Raw genomic sequence first — 24,063 nt, 5'->3', positions numbered from 1 at the left:
GAATTATTTTAATACTGTTTTGCCCCTGATTTCTTCTGTATAAACATGCTCGTGTCATGGGATATTGTTGCATCATATTCCTTGCTTAAAACTTCATTTTGATGGTCATTTGAATCCTTTTTATTCTTAAACGTTTCATATGTTTGGCTCAATAATGAATCTTAATGATGAGGAATGGTTAGCCCGTGTTAACCATTTTTCTACTCTATTCTTTGTCTTCCTTACCATTTTTCTACTCTATTCTTTGTCTTTCTTAGTCGTAGGAGCACTCTTGTGTAATGGGACACGACCAGAAATGCTCCTTACTTCAACCTCACGTTTGATGCTCCATTTTAACTTCAAATTCATGTCCTATTAATAAAAATAAACAAAGAGTAGTTCTTCAAACTAAAAGAGTAAAAGTAATGAAATCCAAAAAAATAGGGTGTGCGAATGTAAATATGCTCATGAAATATGATGCTTCAATATATATATATATATATATAAAATTTACACTAATCAATCACGTGACTAGACAGGTTAACAGTCTTGTTAAGGTAGCAGTCAAGAGTCAAAGTCATATTCTCCGACTCCTGACTTCCTAACCTCAACTCCCTGACTCCTAACTCATGACTCAGGTTCTGAGTGCCCTCTGGTCAAATTGAAATGACTCTAATTATTCATAATTAAAGCAATGAGCCGTTATTCATCAAACGCATAGATAATGCTACCGTTATTACAAGAAAGATAGAAAACACAGCTATTCACTCCAAAATAAATGGACCGTAATGGTCATTTATTTCAGGAAAATGTGGCAACAATCGCGAGGAACAAGGGGGCATAAGGAGAACATTGTAGACAATCATGACCCTATAAAATATAGCCAACCCTCATGAGAAAAGATACATACACACATAACGCATCAAACCCTAATTCTTCTACAACTTCTCCTTCTTCTCCAAGGAATTACTTGAGTGTCGGAGTAACTGCATCAAGGAAACTTTGACTGTTACTCTAACCTTTTCTTCTTGATGTGTTTTTCATCCTAGGCTTCTTGGAAAAGCTTCGCAAGGTCGTGCGGCCAGGTGATCGTAGTCTACCCTAGCATACAATCACCAACGAGTCAACCGTCGGCATTCTCAGACAAGATCATCATTATTGGGTATTTTGAAAATGTATTTGAGCCATTTGAATAGAGGAAGATAACCCAGGGTTAAAGGGTGATATTCTTGATCAGGGGTTGATGAACTTTCAGTCGATCGGAACATTGATTTTTTTTTTCCTTTCACTTTTTGATTTCATGCTCCATTTCTTATGAACATTAATTAATCATATTACTTCATACAAATTGGTGTATACATATAAACCAATCTCCTTGCATCTTCACAAAATTCATGAAACTAACACAAATCCTCAAGCATGAGAAGTAGAGATGAAGCAAGTGCTATTGTAAATCGTCCCGTTGCTGCGCTCATCATATGCACCATTTAGTAGGAGGCGGCACTCCGCATGATGCTGATAGTTTGATCGAACCAGACCCAAAATCACCCGATAGCTCGACCTCAACTTGACTCGAACCAGCAATGGCAAGCCTTCCCCGGACTCCAACATGTCCTGCATGCTCCGTCCTGCTCCGTACATGGGCTTGCTCTTGGTCCCCAAAAACAATACAGAGGTCGAGGATGAGCCACTCTCCGCGCACAATGTTCCATCACTCTGGAATCATGTAGAAATTAAGAATTATAGATGTCATGCCCTGTGTCTGCGTCACAAAATCTATCAAACTAATATAGTTAATTAATCTACCTGAGAAGATGCGAATACGAGGCTCTCGAAAGCTATTTCCATGGTGTATGGTTGGATGTGCAATCTAAAGACTTTTGAGTGGTTTTCTACCACCACCTCCATGGAGCAGTTGCAGGTCAGGAGTTTAGTGACGACGCCGGTGCTGTCCAGGCCTTCCCTGAGGCTGAATTGCTTGATCGTTGCGATCTGTGATCATGCGATCGAGTAGTTTAGCTAGTTGTAGGATATATTTAAAATGAATCTATTGAGTGAATCTATATTATGAGAATTAACAAGATCTAGCTAGATTCGTTAATAATGTAAAACCTCTAGCGAGACGTTGGGTTGTGGGGGTTTAGTGGCCAAGAAGAAGACGAGGAAGGAGAAGGCCAAGCTGAGGGCGAGTCGCCACGCCACCTGAAATCCGAGGCAGCAGCAAGAGGAAGATGGGTCCAGGGAGAGGAAGCGCCACAATCCGCTGGAGTTCCTCCCGCCCTCGGTCCCTTCGTCGGCGTCGTCGTCGTTGACGCCGACGATCCGCAGGCGCTGCCGGCCTGTAGTCTTATTGGCGGCGCCCGCGGCCTTCTTGGGCTGGTGATGGAGGAAGGACGCGGAGTTGTTGGACCCGCGGGAGGAGGAGTAGCGGGAGAGGGCGAAGCGGGAGTCGGCGACGGCGTCGGTGGCTCGGACGGCGTCGACGTCGTTGTCGTGCGCGCTAAAAGAGGGAGAGAGGTGGAAGGCGGAGGAGGAGGTGGCGGGGTGGGTGCTGCTGTTGGTGTGGGAGGCGGAGGAGGGGCTCTGCACGTAGTAGAGGACGCAGGGGGAGGCAGCCTGGAACAGGGCTTCTTGCTCTTCCGCCATGGTCGATCGATGTCATAGCTCGCTCGTTTGCGCACTTAATTTAATGGCGCGAACGAAGGGCAGGCACGGGGTAGAAGTGGGTTGAGTGATTAATTACATGGGGCCAATAACATGAGTAGCCATCATGGATTCATGCGATTTACGGGGGAGGAGGAATGGAGGATCTACATGAACCCTTGAAGCACTTTTAAATAAAATAAATATTTTAATGGTTAGTTTTTAAGTGTGTGAATTAAGGCAAGATTATATACCTTTCAGAATTAATCGATTGAATCTATACAATCAAATTATATATATATATATATATATATATATATATAAATTGAGTTACTTGAGAATCATTAATGTTGGTCGACAAAGCATTGTTTAAAGAGCACGCGAGACAGAGGTGAGTAACTTAAAGCACAAGTCTATGAGGCGGCAAATTATGGCGTGAAATCATAACTCTCTCCTTTTCTTTTCAACAAAAACTAGTGGAGTATTTGTTTTGTCCCTCGATTATGGTGCGGTGGTCACGTAATTTTTCAAATATTGACCGTCCGAATTTCAATTAGGAAAATCTGGGATATTAATTGACTTGGTGACCAATCTATTTGATGAATTAGTTGGACCCAAGACTCAAATACCTAAATTATCAAAAAAAAAAAAAAAAAAAAAACACACACGCACACACAAAAGCTAGTGGAGTAAATGAAAGCTACCACAATCAGTGCCTATATACAAATCTAAGCATTCATCAAAAAAAAAGATTCATCATTTATATACAAATCTAAGCAAGTGTACAAAATAATCTAATATTTTTCACTGTACAATATTGCAGTGATCAGTCTGACAGCAAAAAGACTGCTAGCACCATGGAAGAGAACCAGCTTCCAGCCTATTCCATTCAGCAGTGATTGCCTGATTGAGAGTTTGTTTTTCTTTTATGAAGTATGAGACTTTTGTGAATTTCCGCTGTTCTTTAAATAATGAGTTAATTGGTAAAAGGAAGATCAGGTTTAGTAATAAAAATTGGTATTAAGGAGAATTAGATCCAGATCTCCTTTTTCCTCATGCTTAAGGACAATTTTTATAAATCTCAAGAGTTTACTTTTATGCTGGCACCAGATCTCTTTTGGCATGGCTTTCAATATGTCCTTCAAGTTCAATATCAATGGAAGCAACTGAAAAGGAACTGAGGATCTAATTCACACTGTAAAAAAGTTTAAATAGAGCTTTTAAATATTTAAACAAGCTTAGAAAAACTTGGACAGTCAATTCCTCTTTATCTCCTTTAATAGCTAGATAGTTGAATTTTGTAATATATTACAGGAAAGTAAACAAATATAATAATAACAATAAATAAGGAAAAGGGCTATCTCCAACATTTTTTCCCATTTCTACGTCCTATGGCTATAGATTGGTTATACAAGTGTTTTGCATTAGCAAACTCACAACCATAATCTTCACCAAGATGTAATAAATTAATTTGATTGATATCATATGGTTAATGATAGCAAGTTATTCAAATCCGATATATAGGCCTAATTTTTATGCTAAAGTGGAGATTATCCTCTACAAAATTATAAATATCTTGTATAAATATGAGAGATTATATAATTCTATACACAAGACTATTCACCATAATATTATTTGGAAAAAAAAAATTTACTTGGGAAACAAAGAAAAAAAACATATTATTATAAAATTGACAAATTGATGCAAATTGAGTTTCAATGGATCATAAGTTTTTATTCGGGTATTGATTATTGAGTGAAACTCATACCAAGCCAGTTTTGGATAAAAAAAAAATCATTTAGGATTTTTTTGAAGGCTTGAACATTTTTTAAATTTTTTTTAGTAATTTTTGATTTTAACATTCAAGAGTATTTTTGTCTTTTGCTAGTTAGGGTTGGTCTATTTAAACATCTATTTAATTATTTTAGGTATTATCTTTTGTTATTGAATCAAATTCTTTTTAGTAAAACTATAAATGATGGTTTCTCTTCATTTATTGATTTCTCATGTTATTCTGCAAGAGTCAGAACACGATCTAAAAATTAAGGATCACGTAGTTTTCACAACTTTCAACAGCAAAGTCCTATCTTTCACGAGTGAGTTTTGGGCTTGAGTAGGTCCCCTTGAGTAGTGCCTTGATGCTTTCCTCCAACTAATTCTTTTATCTTAAAATTTAGAATGTATATAGAGCCCTGTCTATTTTATATTACACACTCCATGCACACTTAGTTATTTTTTCACTCTTAAACCTCAAATACTATACCATAAACCTAAAGCCCTAATACCTAAACTCTAAACAATCAAGCCTAAGCTTTAAAAAAAATTACACTAGATGTACACGGGGTGTGCAGCATGAGATGGGCAGGCGCGCGTGTGCACGCACACGAGTACACACACATTTACGTTATGTTGCCCCCCTATTACTACGTTAATTGCCTCCTCATGCGCACAATGAAGGATCAGATGGGGACGCAACATAAAAGTCATATATATATATATATATATATATATATATATATATATATAAACACACACAATCTCTCGTTAGAAAGATCATAACTTCATATAACTTTAAGCATAGTTGTTATATTAGATCAAGGACCTTTAATCACTACTTATGTTAAATATGACAGGTAAATAGCAATTAAATAATTATGATTAATTAAGAAATTACCTCATATAATTTATGAATCTTTTTAGAAATTTTTCTGAATTTTAAATGAGCGCTTTTATAATTTATGAGGATAAATGGGTAAGAGGAAAGTATGTTTTTGTAAAGCAAGATTAATTAAGAAAGAGGGAATGACTTCCACAGCACTCTCTCACTCTCGCATCCCCCTCTTGCTCTCATGACCTCGACGTGTCGCCGGTGTCGCCTCTCTCCGCAGAAGACGCCGGTACCCCGAGTCCTAGTCCTCGTGCGCCACCGCCCCGATTGCCCCGGCATCGTTGCATCTATCCACGTGAGGCCATAGGCGACGCGGTAGTCGCGGCCCTCGTGTCACCCTCTTGCATCTTTAAAGTCGTCGCCGCCCGATCGTCCCGGTGTCGTGCATCTCCACAATATGACCCTCTCCTCCTCTCCTCTTCGATGGGAGCTCGCAAAGTGGTTTTGCCGCATGATCCAAGTCGACATCGCTGTTCGTGAGCAACCAACACGATGTCGCCGTTACCCGATGTTGATCATCATCCTGGACAAGCAAGTTAAATTAAATTAAATTAAAATAAAATAAAATAATTTCAAATAAATTAAATTAAAATACATTAAATTAACATAAAATTACTTAAATTAAAATAAAATTAAAATAAATTAAATTAAACTAAATTAAATTAAATTCAAATAATTAAATTAAATTAAATTAACATAAAATTACTTAAATTAAATTAAATTAAATTAAATTAACGTAAAATTACTTAAATTAAAATTAAAATAAAATAAACTAAATAAAATAAAATTAAAATTAAATTATATTAAACTAATGTAAATTAAATTTAAATAAATTAAATTAAATTAAAATTAAATTAACGTAAAATTCCATAAACTAAACTAAATTAAATTAAACTAAACTAAATTTAAATAAAATTACAACTCAAATTAAAAATTTAATTAAACTTAACTTAAAAAATCAAACTTTAATTAAACTTAAGTTTTTTTCTTTAAACTAAACTTAAACTTAAAAGCAAAATAGATCAACCAATTAATTAGTCTTTTCTCTTACCCTTTGTAAGAATCTAAATAGATACTGAACAGTAGTTGCTCCCAACAGATGACCGGGGATCAAATTATGTTCACAAAATTGACCTTCAAAAGAGTAGGAACAGTTGTCTTTGAAAATAATGGTAAGCTAAAGGTAATTGGAATATGTAACATTGAACTAGAATCTAATTTCATTATTAATAAAGTACTACTGATCTAAAACTTCAAATTTAATTTACTTAGTGTTAGTCAATTATGTGATTCAGAGTATAAGGTTAGATTTACATCCACTGAATGCTTACTTAAACATATAACATACCCCACAATAAAATTAAAAGGATTTAGGGATAAAAATATTTACACAATTAACCTAGCAAGCTCCTTACTTAAGTGTCACTTGACACAAAAGGAGGAAATCTGGCTATTGCATAGAAGACTGTCCCACACCAACTTTAGAAACTTCACCAAACTAAATGACTTAGTTAGAGAACTACCAAAACTACCTAACTTAGACTCAATAATTTATAATGCATGTCAACAGGGGAAACAAATCAAATTAACTCACAAACCAACTAATCAAATCCAAACCAATTCAATGCTTGAATTATTACACTTAAATTTATTTGACTCACATGGAATAAAATCTCTAAATAGAAATTTATATTGTTTAGTAATAATTGATGATTACTCAAGATTTACTTGGATAAAATTCTAAAAAAATAAGGATGAAACTTATGAAATATTTAGTAATTTTTGTAAATAAATTAAAAATGAAAAAACTTAAAAATCAAAAGAATTAGGAGTGATAATGGTGGGGAATTTAAAAACCATAGGTTTACTAAATTCTTCTTGGAAAATAGATATCATCAAGAGTTCTCTTGTCTTAACACACCTCAACAAAATGAAGTAGTCAAAAGGAAAAATAGAACTCTCCAAGAAGCCACTGGGACAATGTTTAATGAATATCAACTACCAAAATATTTCTGGGCAGAAACTGTTAGTACAACTTACTATGTACAAAATAGAACAACAATTAATAAAAATAAAATAAAAATCCATTTGAAATTTATTATGATAAATTACCTAGCATAAAATACTTTAAGGTGTTTGGATGTCCTGTTTGCATATTAAACATAAGAGAATATTTAGGAAAATTTACCTCAAAAGTAGAAAATAGAATCTGTTGGTGCAGGGAGCATTATACGATCGAATCTGTGTTTTGATAATGGCAAATGGTTCAAAATTAAGGTCACTTGTTATCTAATAAGTGTGAATGAACTTACAAGAAAGCCCTAAGTGTTCTTAGGCAAATGTCCTAGTCGATTCTAGGCAGGTAGAAAACCCTAGGGGGAGGTAACCTTAGGTCCTAGGGGGTGGTAACCTTATATTATGGAAAGTCCTAGCTGCAATTAGACAACAAAATTCTGGTCTAGGGGATTGGGCGAAGTCTTGGCAATCGAGGACTTTAGGCAAAAATCTTAGAGTTGAGGATTCTAAGTGAAAATCCTGGGGGTCATGGACCAGGTGGAAGTCTGGACTGGTCGTGGAGCGGACGTTCAGCATGAAGTCCTGAAGTCTCGGACGTTAAGTAAAAGTCCAGATGGTCTGGAGGACAGATCTGACAAAAGGTAAATTTTCTTGAGAGGAGTAGGTGAGGACACACTCCCCGAAGAGGGAATAGTAGGTGTCGGTTTGACCTAAAATTTTTGTGAAATTTAAAGTCAGAACCGGTTAGTCAGAGGCTGCCAAATTCATATTAAATATATTGTTTATTGCCTGGACTAACTTTATTTTACAAAAAATGAAGTGGCTGGAAAAAGTTGGTCCGAGCGCTCGGAGCTAGTCCGGGTGCTTGGGATACCTTGCCAAGCAATAGCTCGGGCAAGGGCCAGGCGCCCTTATGGTTCGGGCTAGGCACCCTCACGGTTCGGGCGCCCAAAACGCCAAACTTTATCTTGTCGCCAAGCTAGAGCACGCTGATTGGACGGGCCTACATCATGATCCAGGTGCTCGGAAGGGATCCAAGTACCAACAACAACCTATAAAAGTAGCATTCGATTGACACCTCAAATACAACATTCTAATCTGTTAGGACCCATGCGGCTGACAAGAGGGTAGGGGTGAATTGCTTGTAAATTACAAATGGACATTTCTCGATCTTTCAAACAAGATTAGTAGAACAATTAACTTAAAATAGTTTAACAATTAATAAAATAAAGAGGCACAAAAAGTTACTTGATTACAGCCTAGGTGGCTATTAATCCAAGGAAAAATAAAGCACAAAAGTCTCCTTCGGTGAAGGAGGAGAAACCTCTTACACTCGTTGAATGCTCAAAAAGTTACTAAAAATGAATACTTGAGTTGTTGTCTATTTCCTAGGTCCAAGGGTCTTTTTATACCCCCTGAAAAACTTTATCCGATGGAAGGTGCCTCCAATAAGGTGGAAGGCTCCTCCAGCGAGGTAAGTGAAGATAATGTCTTATCTTCACTAATGGTTGCATTTTGCCCAGTCTAAGGGGCCTTCAAAGGGTTGAAGGCACCTTCCATGGGTGGTTGAAGGTGCCTTCAATAGGTTTGAAGGCACCTTTCCACAGAAAGGCGCGGAGGCACCTTCAACTATTAGTATTAGCCCTAGTACCAATTATGAAATGATTGTAAAGGGTTTATTTTGTATCATATTTCATTATTAATAAAAGGTAAAGTTGATTATTATATTTATTTCAGTTTAGTGCCGATTGAATAAGTATAATAATGTCCTTGGGTAGTAGGTTCTTATCTACAGCATATCAATTGGTTGAATTGATAGTGAGATATTGTAGATATACATGGAACACTACTCTTAACTATTCCTAGTCAAACATTAATATAGAAGGACAATATTAATGCGTTGAGACTAGCATGTAGGTCAACGGATGACTTGATCTCACAAGTCATGGATATGAGATATCAGGTTGACACATGAGTATATATTACAAAATATATACTAAATGACCCGCCATGAGAATATTTCATGGATCGTTATATGAGTGTCATAAACATTCTCATGTGACTATTGGTATGAATAGTTCTTAGACCTGAAGTCACTACGGTTCCCTACATAAGGAGTTGTGTACTTTGGTATCGACAAACATCACCTGTAACAAGGTGGACAATAAAATCGATCACTAGGTATGCAATGAATTATGCGGAGGGATGTGAGTGATGTAGATGAGATCTATCCCTTCCATATGACGAAAGCGATATCTGTGGGCCCCTTGATTAGTAGGACACAAGAAAACATGGTCATGCACAAATGAGTCAATATGAGATATTGAGCTTATTTGATTGAGTGTGTCTACTTAGAGATCAAGAAACACAAAAGGTTGATAAGAGGATGACATGGTCTATGACTCACTGATCAATCTAGATATCAAGGATAGAGGGACCAAGTCATACAAGATAATAGCCATGGACAGGTTAGGTCGGATCTCGACTTTCTCATCACTTGGGTAGCCATGATGGCTTGCTAGATGCTACTCATTGCTTATGTATCTAAATGTTGATTTGGAAACATTGCCAATGTTACAAGAACCTATTGGGTCACACACAAAGAACAAGTAGATTTGGAGATAGATTCATATGACGAATCATTGGATTAAGTCTAATCTGAATTGGACTTATTGAGTTAGACTCAATTGGATCTAATTATTGGATTGAGTCCAATTCAAACTAGACTCAAGGAGTCAATACGAATTAATGAAATAGTGATTCATTATATTTGAAATTACATGAGATCAATTGAGTAAGACTCGATTGAATTGGAGTTGAATTAGACTTAAGTGGATTAGACTTGAGTTAGACTCAAGTGAATTCATTCACTAAGAGGATTAATGGAGATTAATTTATTAAATTTTGAAATTTGATGAATCATTCAATTTTTAAAATTGAATTCAAAATGAAGAGTTTCAAATGTGGTTCTTAATGGAGTATAAATATTCATTAATACTCATTAATTGAATTAATGCTCATTAAGTATTTTCATTGGATGAAAATACTTAAGCATTTTTTTTCTCTCATTTTGGTGTACTTCTTCATTCTTCTTCCTCTTCTCTTCTCCTCTAGTCTGAGACCTCCTATCAAGGTTTCTAGCGCAACCTTAGGTGGTTGCCTTCTCCATATTGCGAGTTTGTGAGACAAACGAACACTTGTTCGTGTGGATACCATAAAGGCGCGAACGTGTGATCGTGCTGAGATCCAAGCTGTTTGGAGTTCGTGTGCACTCATCAAAGGTATACTATCATGATGTAAACTTAGTATAGATTATAACATGTCTTTCTCTTCGCATGGATCTTCTAGAGGAACTAGAAATTTTTCGCTGCGCTTAAGCGTGTTTGGCGCCCTAGTTCCTTATATCAACCACATTGAGGGCACCTCGAGTAGCTCCGCAGCTCCCCCTTTGGGTCTTCTGCTGCTCCAATCGCCTAGGTGATTCTGTCTATCCGGAATTGGGCTCACTCGGACCTATCTTCCGGCCTTCTCCTAGAGCAAGCTTCCTCCCCAGCTTCTCGTCCCTCAAATATCGCGCACATCCTTCTTGTCCACCGGTGTACTCTTCTACAACACTATTGGTTGGTCCTAGGAAGATCGTACCGGTTCCACTGTACAAAAATTTTGTATAAGTGTCGAACCTTTCCTAACAACCTATTGTGTTCTTTAGAAATTAAATTCGGAATCGCAAACGGAACTTAACATTGTTGATTCCAAATTTTACTTATCTGTTCATAATGGTTTAGACTTAGATTGCAAGCGGAACTTAACACTATTCATCCAAGTCCGACCCATGTTACAAAGTTGATTAAATATTTATTTCTAAAATCGGCTCCTAGGTTAAACATGGCGAGGCACTTGGCCTTCTTAGGTATGAGATCATCCACCACAACCTCGACAAAGCCTTTTATAGAAATTCAATATTTAATTTCCTAAAATAACATTAGGTTTAACCAAAAGGAATAATCGAATCACAAATTCGAAAAAACAAAAAAACATGAACTCGAATCACAAATTCGAAACCTAGAATTATATGCCTCATGTGTTTGGAATTCATACAAAGAAAAACTAGCATGATGCGGAAAATAATTACTAGTTATACCTTTCTTTGTATGCTACGACCTCTTGATCTTCTACCATATTCCTCTTCTTATCTCGGACGTCATGTGAGCAACGATCTACCGAGATGAGAACCACCCAAGCTCCTTCTTCTCCAAGCTAGTTTCGACCACCACAAAAACTCCAAGAGATGTGAGGTTCGACCACCACCACCAAGCTCCAAGGGATGCTAAAAACAAAGCCTCCTTTCTCTCCTTCTTCTCCTAGCTAGAATTGACCACCAAGGACTCCTCTTGTGTTGATGCCTCTGGCCACAAACGAGGAAGAGAAAAGGAGAAGAGCAAGAAGCAAGGGTCGGCCACCACCAAGGAAGAGAGGGAGGAAAATAGAATAGAGTTGTGTCTCATGAAGGCACCCATATCCCCTCTTTTATATTCCTTGGTCTTGGCAAATAAGGAAAATTTAAATAAAACCTTCCTTAATTTCTTTGCCATGAAAAAGAAAACTTAATTGATTAAAAACAATTTCCTTTTCATGAATCAAGTGGTCATCCACTTCAAGCTCCAAACATGGAAAGTTTTAATAACACAAGAATTAAAACTTCCTAATTTGTTTTCGAAAATTTTAATAAAAATTTCTCTAATAATTTTTCCCTTCATGGTTGGTTATAAAAGGAATTTTATAAATTAAAATATCTCTATTAAAACATGTGGATGATTTCCAAAAAGGAAAGTTTTCTCTAAAATTAAAATCTTCCTTTCAATCTACAAATAAGGAAAGATATCAAATCTTTTCTTAATCTTTTGTAGAAACTTATAAAAGAAAATATTTAATTTTAAAATTCTCTTTTTAAATCATGAACATGGTTACAAAAAGGGAAAGTTTTATCAAAATTAAAATCTTCCTTTCAATATACAAATAAGGAAACATATCAAATCTTTTCTTAATCTTTTGTAGAAAGCTATAAAAGGAAAGATTTAAATTTTAAACTCTCTTTGAAAACCATGATATCCACATTAAGAAAAGATAAAAATAAAACCCTTTTTAATGTGGTGTGGCTAGCCACACCAAGCTTGGATTCAAGCTAGGGTCGACCACACAATCTTGGTTCATCCTATTTACTTAGCCGACCCATGCTTGGGTTCCAAGCTTAATTGGACAACCCCATTAGGATGGGTAAGAAGGTGGGTAAGGGTGGGTATAATACTTTATAAATAAGAGGGTACGATAGGGACCGAGAGGAGGAATTGATTTTGGTCTCCCGATGAAATTAAGCTTCTCGTGTTCGCCCTGAACACCCAACTTAATTTCATCAATAATAATTCATACCACTAAAGAATTATTATTGAACTACCGCACCAATCCCAAATTACATTTTGGGCTCCTTCTTATTATGAGTGTGTTAATCTCCCTGTGTTTAAGATGTCGGATGCCCACTAATTAATTGAGTTACTGACAACTCATTTTAATTAATATCTTAGTCCAAGAATAGTACCACTCAACCTTATCATCATGTCGGACTAAGTCCACCTGCAGGGTTTAACATGACAATCCTTATGAGCTCCTCTTGGGGACATTATCAACCTAGATTACTAGGACACAGTTTCCTTCTATAATCAACAACACACACTATAAGTAATATAATTTCCCAACTTATCGGGCCTATTGATTTATCGAGTTAAATCTCACCCTTTGATAAGTCAAAGAAATAAATACTAAATATATGTGCTTGTTATTATATTAGAATTAAGAGCACACACTTCCATAATAACTGAGGTCTTGTTCTTTTATTAAGTCAGTATAAAAAGAACTTATCTTAAATGGTCCTGCTCAATATACTCAGAGTGTACTAGTGTACTTTTATAGTTAAGATAAACTAATACCAAATTACACTACGACTATTCCAATGGTTTGTTCCTAACCATCTTAGTCGTGAACAACTGTTTATAATTTATAAGGAACTGATAACATAATCTTCTGTGTTGTGATACCACACACCATGTTATCTACAATATAGATTAATTGAACAACTACACTTAGCATATAAATGTAGACTTTTGACCTATGTGATTCTTATACATTTATACAAAAAATTAGACTTTTAGTATACACTCTAACAATCTCCCACTTATACTAAAAGACTATGTTGCCATTTATCCTGCCATACATCTGATTCCCAACCCTTCAACATGCCCATCAAAAGCTCTTGCCTTAAGGGTCTTAGTGAAAAGATCTCTCAGGTTATAATCTGATGCAATCTAGGCGGCAACAACTTCTCCTCATTATATGATGTCTTGTATTGGGTGGTACTTGCGCTCTATTATGTTTACTTGCCTTATGGGCTTGTGGTTCCTTCGAGTTTACTACTGCACCACTAATTATCACAATACATTGTAATAATTATTGGGCAAACCAGGAATCACATCTAAGTCCATCATGAAGTATCTGAGCCATATAACTTCTATGGCTGCCTCAGAGGCTGCAACATACTCAACTTCTATGGTGGAGTCTGGAAAAGCACCTATGCTTAACACTCCTCCATTGTTATGGTTTCACTTTCTAAAGTAAACACAAAACCCCGAGGTCAACTTACTATTGTCCCTATCTGATTGGAAGTCAAAATTCGTGTAACCCACATGGATCAAATCATCTGCCTTGTAAACTAGCATATAATCTCTAGTCCCTCTAAGGTACTTCAATGTATGCTTTACAGCAGTCCAAAATCCCTGTCCAGGGTTACTTTGATATCTGCTAACCATGCCCACGATAAATTAGATAACCGGTCTCATTCACAACATAGCATACATTAGGCTTCTGACAGCCGAAGCATAAGGAACTGCCTTCATGTCCTCTATCTCCTTTGATGTCTTCGGAGACATCACTTTTGATAAAGCTACTCCATGCCTGAAAGGTAGAAAGCCTTTCTTAGAGTCTTGCATGCTAAAATGAACTAAGATAGTATCGATGTATGAAGCTCGGGATAAACACAACATTCTTTTCTTGTGATCCCTTTGATCCCGAGAATATGTACGCATTCTTCCAAGTCCTTCATATCGAATTGCTTAGACAACCATACCCTTACTTCCGACAACACTTTGATATTGTTTCCAACTACCAAAAATGTCATCTACGTATAGTACAAGAAATACCACCACGTTTACATCACACAAGACTCATCCGGTTATTAAATAAATCCATAGGTCTATATTACTTCATTAAACCAGATGTTCCAAGACCTTGAAGCTTTGCTTCAATCCATAAATAGACCGATTGAGCTTACATACTAGATGCCCTTTTCCCTTTGCAATAAACCCCTCTGGTTGCTTTATATGGATGCTTTCTTCAAGACTTCCATTAAGGAAAGCGGTCTTGACATCTACTTGCCAAATCTCATAATCCATATGAGCAGCAATAGATAAAAGAATCCGGATAGACTTAAGCATGGCTACCAGTAAAAAAGTTTCCCTTTTTCAACAAGCCTTGCTTTGAAAGTTTTTAACTTCCCGTCTGTCCTTCTTTTTCTATTGTAGACCTATTTTCACCCAATGACTTTTACACCATTTGATGGTTCTATAAGCTCCTAGAATTTATTAGAATACATATATTCTAATTCTGTATTCATTGCTCTTTGCCAAGATGCTGCATCTTTATCTTGAAGCGTTTCGTTATATGTCCGGGGATCAGGTTCATGTTTTCTAGGGATCAAGTCCAAAGACTCTCCCAAAACATGAATCTTTTAGGTTGCCTAATAACCCTCCCACTACGACGAGGCACTTTGTGCAATTGTGTATCATTTGTGATACGCGTTACAGTTTCTTGTGATATTTCATCTTGTACAATTGGTACTAGATTAGACGTGTCTTTTATTATTTAAGAACAAATTTACTTATGGGATTGTGGTTTATTTCATAGTCCTCTTCTAAAAAGTCGGGCATTGGTGCTTATAATGCCCTTCTGATTTTTAGGACTATAAACCTTCTTTCATTTCTCTAGGATAACCCACAAACAAGTGAACTCATGTCCAACTTTATCAGTGTCTCCCTTCAGCACATGTGCTGGACTACCCCGAATCCGAATATGCTTCAAAATAGGCTTATGCCTATTCTACAATTCTATGTGAGTAGAGAGTTCTGACTTAGAAGGTACTATGTTCACTTCCGTTTCCAGAGTATATCCTCAAAACGAATTTAGTAATTCCGAATAACTCATTATCGATCTAACCATTTCCATAAGAGTCATATTCCTTCGTTCTGCTACACCATTCTGTTGGGGTGTACCAGGTGGAGACAATTGGGATTGAATCTCGGCGTCAGATAAGTAATTCCTAAACTCTCCTAAGAGATATTCGCCACCACGATCAGACCGTAGTGTCTTGATACTTTTACCATGACGTTTCTCCACATCAGCCTTGTACTCTTTGAACTTATCAAAGCACTCAAACTTGCGGCGCATCTAGTAAATGTATCTATATCTTGAATAGTTGTCTATAAAATAGACGAAATATTCGAATCCACCTCTTACCTGGATAGTCATAGATCCACACAAATCAGAATGAACCAATTCTAACACATCTTTGGCTCTATACCCCTTAAACTTAAAAAGCTTCTTGGTTATTTTTCCTACCAAGTAAGACTCACAGGTTGGAAAGATTTTCACTACCAATGAACCCAAAAGTTCATCGGCTATTATCCTTGGAATCCTACTCAAGTTAATATAACCTAGCCTTAAATGCCAAAGATATAATTGGTTCATTTTCGAAGGTTGCTTTCTCTTATTAGAGTTAGAAGATATGTTATTAATTTCCATTTGTTGCATCGTGGGAGTTTATAAATTGCCAACCAACGTACCAGAACAGATAACTTCACTCTTTTTCTTGATAACAACTTTGTTATTAAAAGAGGCAGAATATCAAGTTCTTTGAATAGTTTAGAAACTGTAAACTAGTTCTTTCTAAACTTGGTACATAAAGACAATTTATCCATGTTTTATTCCTATCGGAGGATCAACATCTCCCACTGCAACAGCTGTTACTTTTGCAGTAATGCCCATGTAGATGGTATTTTTCCTTTCATATAGTTGTCAGGTTTCCTGGAACCTTTGAAATGAATTGTAGACATAATCAGTGGCTCCTGTATCTACACACCAGGTATTAGTAGATAACACCACTAAACATGTTTCAACAACTAATGAATAAAATACCCCTATATTGTTCTTATTTCTGAGAGAACAGGTCATCTTAGAGTCCAAGTTTTGTTTCCAATCTTAATTGGGACTACTAAGTCTATTCTATAGTATAACAGTTAGGGATTAACAAACATATGAAATCCTAAGAATCACAAAAATATTTGGTCAAGACCAACACCTTAAAATCCCCATGAATTTTGTATGTCACGATAGTGTGGGTGTATGCAAAATCAAAGAGGAGATTTTATCCATTAATTTTATTCCTATTGTCAACCTAACTTTATGACAAATAAAATTAATAGTCGGTCTTTCTTTGATAAAATATTTGGTCAAAAACTTTGAATTTAAAATAATATTGATTCCTCAAAACAATATCATTTAAATTCACCAACACCTCAAACACCGTGAATTTTGCATGCCACGATAGTGTGGACGTATACAAAATCAAACATTTGTAAGAGGAGGGTTTTACCCATTAATAACCTTGTCAACCTATTTTTATGACAAATAAAATTACCTCAAACACCGTGAATTTGTATGTCACGATAGTGTGGACGTATACAAATCCAAACATTTGTAAGAGGGGGTTTTTAATTTTATTATCTTGTCAACCTATCTTTATGACAAATTAATAGTTGGTTTTCCTTTGGTCACACAAATAATAGCAGTGACTCCGATGGGGAGGATACTATTAAATGTGTCTAAGTGTATACTATCACTTGACACTTAGTCCATTAAATAAGATTGTGCCCCTTCCGATTGGGAAGATCACACGCTCCTAATTAATTTCCTATAGTCATCCAAAATGGAAGTTTGATCTAGTGATCCACAAACAAACTCATCCGATATGGAGAAAGGCACTCAGAGCCAACGCACAAGTTTGTTTGCATCACTTACAAACCAGTAATGGAGACCGTGAAATTTATTTAAAAATCCCTCTTCCAGTTAGTTATTTAAGGTGGGAATTTTTTAACCTAGCAATCACATAGCACATGCACACACAGATCACAGTAAATAAAAGCAATTAATATGGAAATTAAGTTTCCAACTATTATGGCCTTTTCCATCACTGTCCTTCGCGTGCTGCCATCCCTAGGGTTCATGCCGTCGGGTCCATCGAGCTTCCTTTTCTGCTCCGCTTCTGGTCCTCTAATAGTACCACACCTCGCAAGGATACGATCTGTGACAAAAATAAAATTTTACATATATCGATCCTATATTCCACAAAGGAATGTACATGTAATCTAGATCAAAACAAAAATGTAAAATCCTAATAACTAATACAATCATGCACACACAATAAAATACCCTTGACATGTCCAAGAGTCCAATCACACACAATATTTGTAAGCCATAATAGTTGGAGCCTGCAACCACAGAGTTAACATATCCTACTATTATCTTTCCTAAATTATGTATGACATGTGCATAATTAAATTGAAAACCAAACACACAGAGGCAAATCCTAGCTCTGATACCAATTGTTGGTTGGTCCTAGGAAGATCGTACCGGTTCCACTGTACAAAAATTTTGTACAAGTGTCGAACCTTTCCTAACAACCTGTTGTGTTCTTTAGAAATTAAATTCAGAATCGCAAACAGAACTTAACATTATTGATTCCAAATTTAACTTATCTGTTCTTAATGGTTTAGACTTAGATCGCAAGCGGAACTTAACACTATTGATCCATGTCTGACCCATGTTACAAAGTTGATTAAATATTTATTTCTAAAATCAGCTCCCAAGTCAAACATGGCGAGGCACTTGGCCTTCTTGGGTATGGGATCATCCACCACAGCCTCGACAAAGCCTTTTGTAGAAATTCAATATTTAATTTCCTAAAATAACATTAGGTTTAACCAAAAGGAACAATCGAATCACAAATTTGAAAAAATAAAAAAATATGAACTCGAATCACAAATTCGAAACCTAGAATTATATGTCTCATGTGTTTGGAATTCATACAAAGAAAAACTAGCATGATGCGGAAAATAATTACTAGTTATACCTTTTTTTGTATGCAACGACCTCTTGATCTTCTACTGTATTCCTCTTCTTATCTTGGATGTCGTGTGGGCAACGATCTACCGAGATGAGAACCACCCAAGCTCCTTCTTCTCCAAGCTAGTTTCGGCCACCACAAAAACTCCAAGAGATGTGAGGTTCGGCCACCACCACCAAGCTCCAACGGATGCTAGAAACAAAGTCTCCTTTCTCTCCTTCTCCTAGCTAGAATCGACCACCAAGGACTCCTCTTGTGTTGATGCCACTGGCCACAAACGAGGAAGAGAAAAGGAGAAGAGCAAGAAGCAAGGGTCGACCACTACCAAGGAAGAGAGGGAGGAAAATAGAATAGAGTTGTGTCTCATGAAAATACCCCTACCCCTTCTTTTATATTCCTTGGTCTTGGCAAATAAGAAAAATTTAAATAAAACCTTCCTTAATTTCTTTTCCATGAAAAGGAAAACTTAATTGATTAAAAACAATTTCCTTTTCATGAATCAAGTGGCCGGCCACCTTCAAGCTCCAAACATGGAAAGTTTTAATAACACAAGAATTAAAACTTCCTAATTTGTTTCCAGAAATTTTAATAAAAATTTCTCTAATAATTTTTCCCTTCATGGTTGGTTATAAAAGGAATTTTATAAATTAAAATCTCTCAATTAAAACATGTGGATGATTTCCAAAAAGGAAAGTTTTCTCTAAAATTAAAATCTTCCTTTCAATCTACAAATAAGGAAAGATATCAAATCTTTTCTTAATCTTTTGTAGAAACTTATAAAAGGAAATATTTAATTTTAAAACTCTCTTTTTAAATCATGAACATGGTTACAAAAAAGGAAAGTTTTATCAAAATTAAAATCTTCCTTTCAATCTACAAATAAGGAAAGATATCAAATCTTTTCTTAATCTTTTGTAGAAAGCTATAAAAGGAAAGATTTACATTTTAAACTCTCTTTGAAACCATGATATCCACATTAAGAAAAGATAAAAATAAAACCCTTTTTAATGTGTTGTGGCCGGCCACACCAAGCTTGGATTCAAGCTTGGGCTGGCCACATAATCTTGGTTCATCCTATTTACTTGGCCGACCCAAGCTTGCTTGTCCGACCCCATTAGGATGGGTAAGAAGGTGGGTAAGGGTGGGTATAATATTTTATAAATAAGAGGCTACGATAGGGACCAAGAGGAGGAATTGGTTTTGGTCTCCCGATGAAATTAAGCTTCCCGTGTTTGCCCTGAACACCCAACTTAATTTCATCAATAATAATTCATACCACTAAAGAATTATTATTGAACTACCGTACCAATCCCAAATTACATTTTGGGCTCCTTCTTATTATGAGTGTGTTAATCTCCTTGTGTTTAAGATGTCGGATGCCCACTAATTAATTGAGTTACTGACAACTCATTTTAATTAATATCTTAGTCCAAGAGTAGTACCACTCAACCTTATCATCATGTTGGACTACGTCCACTTGCAGGGTTTAACATGACAATCCATATGAGCTCCTCTTGGGGACATTATCAACCTAGATTACTTGGACACAGTTTCCTTCTATAATCAACAACACACACTATAAGTAATATAATTTCCCAACTTATCGGGCCTATTGATTTATCGAGCTAAATCTCACCCTTTGATAAGTCAAAGAAATAAATACTAAATATATGTGCTTGTTATTATATTAGGATTAAGAGCACACACTTCCATAATAACTAAGATCTTGTTCTTTTATTAAGTCAGTATAAAAAGAACTTACCTTAAATGGTCCTGTTCAACACACTAAGAGTGTACTAGTGTAATTTTATGTTTAAAATAAACTAATAGCAAATTACACTACGACTATTCCAATGGTTTGTTCCTAATCATCTTAGTCGTGAATTGCCTGTAAATTACAAATGGACCTTTCTCAATCTTTCAAACAAGATTAGTAGAACAATTAACTTAAAGTAGTTTAACAACTAATAAAATAAAGAGGCGCGGAAAGTTACTTGGTTACAACCTAGGTGGTTGTTAATCCAAGGTAAAATAAAGCACAAAAATATCTCCTTCGGTGAAGTGGAGAAGCCTCTTACACTCGTTGAAAGCTCAGAAAGTTACTAAAAAATGAATACTTGAGTTGTTGTCTATTTCCTAGGTCTGTAGGTCTTTTTATAGCTCCTAAAAAATCTTATCCAAGGCTGGAAGGTGCCTCCAACAAGATATAAGGCATCTCCAGTGAGGCAAGCGAAGATAAGGTCTTATGTGATAGATCGGATGTGAGCGATAGAGGGGGGGGGGGGTGAATATCGCTTCTTTTAAAATTTTTCTTTTACTTTTAAATCAGAATTGTGCAGCGGAAATAAGAAAAGAGACAAAGTCGTTTACTTCGTTCAAAGCCTAGCTTGACTCCTACTCGAAGGCCCGTGGTCCTTGGCCGCACCGATGGGCAAAACACTAAAACCCTTCTTTCTGAAATCTTCGGAAAGAAGCAGATCGTACAAGTACAATGAAATAAGATAGTAACACTCCTACTATCTTATTTTAATTTAAGTGCAATATGAAAATAAATATACCGACAATATGTGAAAGTTGAAGCTCGGTCGACACTTGCTTGCGTGTAGAAGATTTGTAGAGCAATAACACGAATAGCAGCAGCTAGCACAGAGATTAACTTCAAACCCTAATAGTGTATTTAAGCCCTGGACCTCGAGCTCTCTTTTATAAGAACTGTTGACGTTCGGTCGACCGATCCCTGGGTTCGGTCGACCGAACCCGCTCCATTCCTTCTGTGCTAAGATTCACTGAGATCTGATCTTCGAGCATTAACTGATCTTTAATGGTTCGATCGACCAATAACCTTGTTCGGTCGACCGAACGATGGACTTTCCTTCTTGCCAAGATTCACACTTAATGGTCCATTAATGCTTTTGTTGTTCGGTCGACCGAACCTCATTTTCAGTCGACCGATCATGCTGTGATACCATATTTACGAGCCTGATCTGTTTTGCCATTTTTGCCTGTTCGGTCGACCGAACCTTTGTTCCATCGACTGATAAAATGCCTTTTTTGGTTGACTGAACCTCTTGTTCAGTCGACTAAACCCTTGGTCAAATGAAGCTTTCTGAGTGTTGGTCGCGTGGCCGCTGAGAGAGCCTGATTCTGAGTTCTGAGTTCTGAGTCAAAAGTTATGACCATTTGAAGTTCAAGGGGTCATATGATTCTACAACACAAAGTTAGTTCGATATAACAATAATATTCCTGCAAAACAAAGTTAGCACAGTTATAATACATGAGTAGTAATATGCATGAGTTAGGACTGTCTTGATCTCAACTTGGAAACCATTCCAATTTCTTCAGTTGGATCAGCGACCTTAGGTTGTTCCCTTCAGGAACCCGACCTCACTATCGCTCCTCCAGTTATTTACCTCAACCTACCTGCCAAACGTTGGGACCTCCAGACTTGTTTGGACTTTATTGTCTAGTCATGACTAGGACTTTCTCGATTGAGTATGTAACGCCCGAAAATTCTCAAATTATTTTAGAATTATTCTATGATTTTTCTGGAATTTTTAGATATTTTTCCGGAATTTTCCGAGTATCGGAAGTAGCAAAAATAATTAGAACCGCAAAATAGCTTAGGCGGGAATCGAACCCGAGACCTATGGTTTCGGGATAATGTTAGTAACCGATTTGAAAGGAAAGGGAATCAATTATATTTGTAATTGGTTTGGCCGAATTAATTATTTAGTATAAATAGGAAAATTAATAGGGTGAAGAGTTATTTGGTTTTATTTTCACCGTGACCTATTCCTCTTCCAAAACATCACCGCCGCCCACACCTCCTCCTCCTCCTCTCTCGGCGCCCAAGCCCAAGGACCATCGGATCATCTTCCGGCGACGACTCCAACACGAAAAAGGTTCTTCTCCACGAGAGGAACGCGAAGACGTGAGCGGATCGTCGAGAAGTCGACTCCACCGGAATTCTAGCGAATAGAATCGTAAGAAATTATGAACCGGAGGTAAGAAACTCCTCACCTGCAGTATAATAGCTCCGTTTGATTTCCTACGCATTAGTTTTAGCTATATGCAGGTTTTTCGGCGCTTAGGGTGTGTTTAAACCCTCCTCGAGGATTAGGGATCTAGTTGAGCACCTCTAGACGGGCCGGACACGTTGTTCTCCTTTAGTTGGAGATTCTAGACGTTGTCGGGTGCCTAGAGGTGACCTCCCTATTAGAGGAGAGAGTTGGTGCACACAAAGTGTTCGGTAAAATATTAGTGTAGCTAAATACCACCTCAATTATGTTTAATAGCTCAGATAAATGCATTAGAAGCGTTTAAAACAGTAAATCAGTGTATTTTAGCTTATATGGGACTACGGTCCAATGGGTGGGCTCCCATAGTCGCCTCTAGGTTCAGACAACCTAGCTCTAATAACCTAGAAAGAAGTTAGAACAGTTAGCTATATTCATTTTATTTTCGCACCCGCATCGGATCGATATCCATTGGGTTGACTCCACACGTCCCTAGGTTTAGATAACCTAGTTAACCCTACTAAATTCGGGACTTGCAAACCCGGTCTAGTTAGGGATGCGCGCACAGCAAGCCCAAACAGCATGATTATGTATTTTCACTTATTATGAAATAGTTTTCAAAACTCAAAACTTGTTATATTAGTTGAGGTTGATTTCAGTATCAGTTTAGCTTCAGTTTAGCTCTTCCTTGTTTATACCTTATGATAGCTTATGTTCAGCTTATGTTATGCCATGCTTTGTACGATACCATGCCATGCCATGCTTACATATTCAGTATGTCCTTTTCAAATAGCATGATTTAAAATCATATTTGCATCGTTGCATGTTTTTGTGAGGTAGATGGTTTCTTACTAAGCTTCAAGCTTACAGATTCTATTTTTCCTTATACTGCAGATAAAGGTAAAGGAAAAGTGGACCAGTAGCGGAGGCTGGAGGTCAATGCAGATCGAGATGTGTGTGGCAGGAACTGGAATAAAAGATCCTCTAGGGATTTGCACCTACTATAGCATTTTACAGTTCATTAGTTTTAGTTTTCGTGTTTTATGCACTTTTGAAATGCTAGAATGTTTAACTCATGGAAGATTGGTTTAAGTTGTTAGTAATTATGTTAGAATACTAGTTTTTATGTCGTCAGAATGTTCCTCATGTAGTGTATAACTCATATGTGAGATTTTAGCATGAACAGTCAAATCGAGTTCGTGAATCAACCCGACGGCCTCGATCGTGGCTCGTCGATCCCCCGATCCGCATCGATGAGGCTATCAGATCGGATCGGTCATCCGACCGATCCAAAGACGTTGTTCGGTTCGATCGACCGAAGACATACTGGATCGAGTTCACGACCGGATCATAGATCGATCCGTGGATCGATAGGTAGTTGGGAAGTTTAGTTTATAGTCCCTAGCTCGGTTGGGATGTCCACCTCCTCTAGCATGTGTACAACTCCTGTGTGCACC

General features: G+C 36.8%; 1 protein-coding gene across 1 annotated transcript; it reads right to left on the bottom strand.

Moving 5' to 3' along the window:
* Positions 1-1,287: 1,287 nt before the first annotated feature.
* LOC122032274 lies at positions 1,288-2,664 on the bottom strand. The gene is made up of 3 exons (XM_042591557.1): positions 2,092-2,664; positions 1,786-1,971; positions 1,288-1,695 (listed from the first exon to the last, which is right to left on the bottom strand). The coding sequence occupies exons 1-3, from the start codon at positions 2,623-2,625 to the stop codon at positions 1,393-1,395; spliced, it is 1,023 nt and encodes a 340-aa protein (XP_042447491.1). The 5' UTR covers positions 2,626-2,664; the 3' UTR covers positions 1,288-1,392.
* Between the last annotated feature and the right edge of the window lie 21,399 nt (positions 2,665-24,063).

This window comes from Zingiber officinale, chromosome 11A (genome assembly GCF_018446385.1).
Source record: "Zingiber officinale cultivar Zhangliang chromosome 11A, Zo_v1.1, whole genome shotgun sequence".
Lineage (NCBI taxonomy): Eukaryota > Viridiplantae > Streptophyta > Magnoliopsida > Zingiberales > Zingiberaceae > Zingiber > Zingiber officinale.
Note: the sequence above shows the minus strand (reverse complement) of the source record. Positions and strands in the feature narration are given on the sequence as shown.

What these genes read in the sequence shown, in the direction of transcription:
- LOC122032274 (XM_042591557.1), bottom strand. Translation starts at nt 2,625, where the DNA reads ATGGCGGAAGAGCAAGAAGCCCTGTTCCAGGCTGCCTCCCCCTGCGTC. An exon ending in AACCCAACGTCTCGCTAGAG is followed by an intron (nt 1,972 to 2,091) that starts GTTTTACATTAT and finishes GCATGATCACAG; the next exon opens with ATCGCAACGATCAAGCAATT. An exon ending in TCGTATTCGCATCTTCTCAG is followed by an intron (nt 1,696 to 1,785) that starts GTAGATTAATTA and finishes ACATGATTCCAG; the next exon opens with AGTGATGGAACATTGTGCGC.